The sequence below is a fragment of the Oncorhynchus mykiss genome, chromosome 25 (assembly GCF_013265735.2).
Source record: "Oncorhynchus mykiss isolate Arlee chromosome 25, USDA_OmykA_1.1, whole genome shotgun sequence".
NCBI lineage: Eukaryota > Metazoa > Chordata > Actinopteri > Salmoniformes > Salmonidae > Oncorhynchus > Oncorhynchus mykiss.
In genome coordinates this window covers 40,883,139-40,888,138 of record NC_048589.1, presented here as the reverse complement: position 1 = coordinate 40,888,138, position 5,000 = coordinate 40,883,139, and the positions used below count along the sequence as shown (strand labels likewise).

At 46.7% G+C, this 5,000-nt stretch overlaps 1 protein-coding gene across 1 annotated transcript in view; it reads right to left on the bottom strand.

The window, feature by feature from the left end:
- Positions 1-5,000, bottom strand: part of si:ch211-132f19.7 (adenylate cyclase type 8) — a 23,012-nt gene that overhangs the window by 2,974 nt on the left and 15,038 nt on the right. Inside the window, 5 exon segments of the mRNA XM_036963050.1 lie at positions 628-694; positions 762-967; positions 1,048-1,143; positions 1,517-1,718; positions 2,248-2,348. Coding sequence (XP_036818945.1) covers positions 628-694; positions 762-967; positions 1,048-1,143; positions 1,517-1,718; positions 2,248-2,348 — 672 coding nt within the window.

Genomic DNA, 5,000 nt, shown 5'->3' with positions numbered 1-5,000 from the left:
CCATCACATGCACTAGTGTAGGTGAAGGGAGGGGAATGGAGGAGAGGGGAAGCGTAGGGAGGAGAGGGGAGGAGTAGGGCGGAGAGATGAGGAGGAAGAGACAAGAGTATGGGGAGAGAGGAGGAGGAAGAGAGGAGGAGTAGGGAGGAGACAGAAGGACAGAGGAGGAGTAGGGAGGAGAGAGGAGGAGGAAGAGAGAAGAGGAGTAGGGAAGAGAGAAGAGTATGGGGGAGAGTAGGGAGGAGTAGGGAGGAGTAGGGAGGAGAGAGGGGGAGGATTGAGGAGAGAGAGGGAGGAGGAGGAGTACAGAGGAGTAATAGAGAGGAGGGAGGAGAGAGGGATTAGTAGAGAGGCAAGAGGAGGAGAGAGGAGGGACGAGTAGGAAGGAGTAGCCGGGAGGAGAGAAGAGGCGTAGGGAGGAGAGAGGGAAGATAGAGGAGGAGTAGAGGACAGAGGAGGAGAGAGGGAAGATAGAAGAGGAGTAGAGGAGAGAGGGAAGATTGAGGAGGAGTAGAGGGAAGATAGAGGAGGAGTAGAGGACAGAGGAGGAGAGAGGGAAGATAGAGGAGGAGTAGAGGACAGAGGAGGAGAGAGGGAAGACAGAGGAGGAGAGAGCCCATGTCCTACCTGTCTACTGTTGTAAATTACAGCCACCACAAACATGACCATGAGCAGGACACACACATCCTTCCTCCTCAGGTACTGCTGCCTACAAGGGACAGACACAACCAGACAGTCACCACACATACACACCCACCCACCCACCCAGGCGGTCACCAGTGTGTGTGTTTATTCAGTACCTGGTGTTTTCAGAGGTCTGGCGTATAAACAGTGTGTGGTAACTGACTTCTATGAGGTACGTGTAGACAGATATGGCCAGAAGTAACACAGCTAGCTTCAGTAGACAGTGCAGCCTGAAGAACACAGCACACGACACCATGGCAACCACCCCACTGAAAACCAGGAACTACAGAAGACAGAGACAGTCACAAAAGGGATCAAAACCTTCTTGACCAATCTAAATGTGTGTGTGTGTGTGTGTGCTACCTCAGGGTGTGTACAGATGTTGACAGGCCAGGACCAGGTGTGCTGCTGGGAGCTGCTTCTGTTGTTAGGGTCCATCTCAGACTCTACACACCACAGCTAGAACACACACACACACACACACACACACACACACACACACACACACACACACACACACACACACACACTTCAAAACAAGTTTATAGTGCAGCCGAGAGGCAAACCTTCATGAAAGAACAGATCGTATAATGTTTTGAGGATACAGAACATACTGGTCATTGTGTGTTATCGTTGAGGGTACAGAACATACTGGTCATTGTGTGTTATCGCTGAGGGTACAGAACATACTGGTCATTGCGTGTTATCGCTGAGGGTACAGAACATACTGGTCATTGTGTGTTATCGTTGAGGGTACAGAACATACTGATCATTGTGTGTTATCGTTGAGGGTACAGAACATACTGATCATTGTGTATAACAATAAACTCACTATATCAGATGAGGCCACTCCGAAGTTGATGATAATGGCGGTGAGCGTGAGTAGTGTTCTGACAGTCTTGGTCTCGTTGATCCAGCAACACAGGAACTGCAGCACTAGAGGGCTCTGTTTAAACTCTTCAGCTAGGACCACCACCAGCAGCAACACATACACACACACACACACTCCAAACTGAACCAGCATAGGACACAGTCTGAGAGGTGGGTGTGTGTGTGTCAGTTGGAGAGATTGAGGATGGAGAGGGGAAGAGAGAAACAGGGAGGAGGAGGAGAGGATCAGACGATGAAGAGAGAAACAGGGAGGAGAGGATCAGACAATGAAGAGAGAGAAACAGGGAGGAGAAGGAGAGGATCAGACAATGAAGAGAGGGAAACATGGAGGAGGAAGAGAGGACCAGACGATGAAGAGAGAGAGAAACGGAGGAGGAGGAGAGGATCAGACAATGAAGAGAGAGAAACAGGGAGGAGGAAGAGAGGATCAGACAATGAAGAGAGAGAAACTGGGAGGAGGAGGAGAGGATCAGACAATGAAGAGAGAGAAACAGGGAGGAGGAGGAGAGGATCAGACAATGAAGAGAGAGAAACAGGGAGGAGGAGGAGGAGAGGATCAGATGAAGAAGAGAGAGAGAGAAGCATGTGAGTGGTAGAGAAAGATTACTCTAAAGATCTTTAATAAATGAAGTAAAAGAAAATATCATACTTCTAAATAAATAAAGAACAAACCTTGCGGCAGGGACGAGGGTCTGTGCACCCATGAGGCAGAGGAGCATGATGAAGGAGCAGACCAGGTTTGACTTGAACATCTCATCACGCATCTGGGAAAACTGAGGAGAGAGAAACATCCCTCAATTATACCACCCATCAACCCACCCACCTCCCCACCCACCCACCTCCTCACCCATCAACCCACCTCCCCACCCACCCACCTCCCCACCCACCCACCTCCTCACCCATCAACCCATCCACCCACCTCCCCACCCATCAACCCACCTCCCTACCCACCCACCTCCCCACCCATCCACCCACCTCCCCACCCATCAACCCACCTCCCTACCCACCCACCTCCCCACCCACCCACCCACCTCCCCACCCACCCACCTCCCCACCCATCAACCCACCTCCCCACCCACCCACGTCCTCACCCATCAACCCACCTCCCCACCCACCCATCTCCTCACCCATCAACCCACCTCCCCACCCACCCACCCACCACCTCCCTCCCTGGAAAATGCTAACATCTCTGTTGACGAGTCTACGATACGTAAAACACTAAACAAGAATGGTGTTAAATGGGAGGACACCACGGAAGAAGCCACTGCTGTCCAAAAAAAAACATTGCTGCACATCTGAAGTTTACAAAAGTGCAACTGGATGTTCCAAAATGTTCTGTGGACTGATGAAACTACAGTTGAGTTGTTTGGAAGGAACACCCAACACTATGTGTGGAGAACAAAAGGCACAGCACACCAACATCAAAACCTCATCCCAACTGTAAAGTATGGTGGAGGGAGCATCATGGTTTGGGGCTGCTTTGCTGCCTCAGGGCCTGGACAGCTTGCTATCATTGACGGAAAAATGTATTCCCAAGTTTATCACATTTTGCATTGAAATGTAAGGCCACCTGTCCACCAATTGAAGCTGGGTGATGCAACAGGACAACGAACCAAAACACAGAAGAAAATCAACAACAGAATTCACTTCAACAGAAAAAAATATGCCTTCTGGAGTGGCCCAGTCAGAGTCCTGACCTCAATCCGATTTAAAATGTTGTGGCATAACCTCGAGAGCGGTTCACACCAGACGTCACAAGAATATTGCGGAACTGAACCAGTTTTGTAAAGATGAATGGTCCATAATTCCTCCTGACCATTGTGCAGGTCTGATCTGCAACTACAGAAAACGTTTGGTTGAGGTTATTGCTGCCAAAGGAGGGTCAACCAGTTATTAAATCCAAGGGTTCACATACTTTTCCCACCCTGCACTATGAATGTTTACATGGTGTGTTCAATAAAGACATGAAAATGTATAATTGTTTGTGTGTTATTAGTTTAAGCAGACTGTGTTTGTCTATTGTTGTGACCTAAATGAAAATCATATTAAATTTGATGACCAATTTATGCAGAAATCCAGGTATTTCCAAAGGGTTCACATATTTTTTCTTGCCACTGTAGCCTACATATCAAGTAATCAACTGTGTGTGTTTGAGTGTGTGTGGCCCTTACCTTGTCCTCTGTGTGTGGTTCTGTTGCGGGCCCCTACCTTGTCCTCTGTGTGTGGTTCTGTTGCGGGCCCCTACCTTGTCCTCTGTGTGTGGTTCTGTTGCGGGCCCCTACCTTGTCTTCTGTGTGTGGTTCTGTTGCGGGCCCCTACAGTTTAAAAGTTGCGTCATACTGCAGCACACCTTGAGGACTGCCGCAGAGTAGTTTGGCAAGTTATTTAATTGTCAGCCATTGTTGCCATTAACGCTAGTTAGTGCTAGTTTGACCACCCCCTCTGGTTGTCTAGCGTTAATCTTTGAGAAGCATTTGATAGCCTTCAATAGTGGCTGTACTAGAGAATTTAAAACCTTTTTTTTTGTAAGAATATAATATATGGGATTGATTTTAAGAAATGTTGCATAATTAATTTGATTGACCTTATGTCTCTATTCCAAGAGAAACGACACCCTCAGGGTTTCCGTTAGGATGGAACGGAAAATATGTCGCTGTACAACGTGCCGGTCGGGAGTAGGATACAGTACTAAAAGCATAACATCTCCACACCCTAATTGTATAATTCTAGTCTAACCAATACCCAAACGGCGATTCAGTGAAAATACAAATCTCATTGATTTATCAAGACCAGTCCCCATGCTTGTCGCAGAGCAGCGCTAAATGGTGCTAAAATAGTTGTAGGCTTTTGCTTCTAACTTCAATATGCTTTTTAAATAAATAAGACCTACACCACTTTAAGACCTACAGCACATTACTCAACACTAGTATGACGTGACTCTCTGCCAATAATTACATTTAGAGGATTGGAGGATTCTAAATTAATATCTAAGGGGCATTTTCCATCGGGATCTGAGAGAATATCTGAGAATATCTAAGAGGCTTTTATATAATTCAAAATTCATTTATAATAAATAATCGCTTTGTTTAATTTTTTTTTATATTTTGAAGATTTTGTTTTCATTTAACTCTGAGTGAGAAAAAGATAATTCTTTAACATGAGGTGAGACATTCTCACTAATTGGTAAATAAAGCCAATTTGTTATTTAGATTAATTTTATACATTTCTGTTTTTAAAGGGAGAGAAACCAAAAGCCACCTCTTGGGTCTCCTGGTGGTGGCCGGCACAGGTATCGAACCAGCATCTGTAGTTTGCACTGCGACGCAATGTCTTAGACCACTGCTCCACTCGGGCGCAGTACAACGTGACCTGGTCGGGAGTAGGCTATAGGACTAAAGTAAGAGCAAAATAATCACACTAATTCC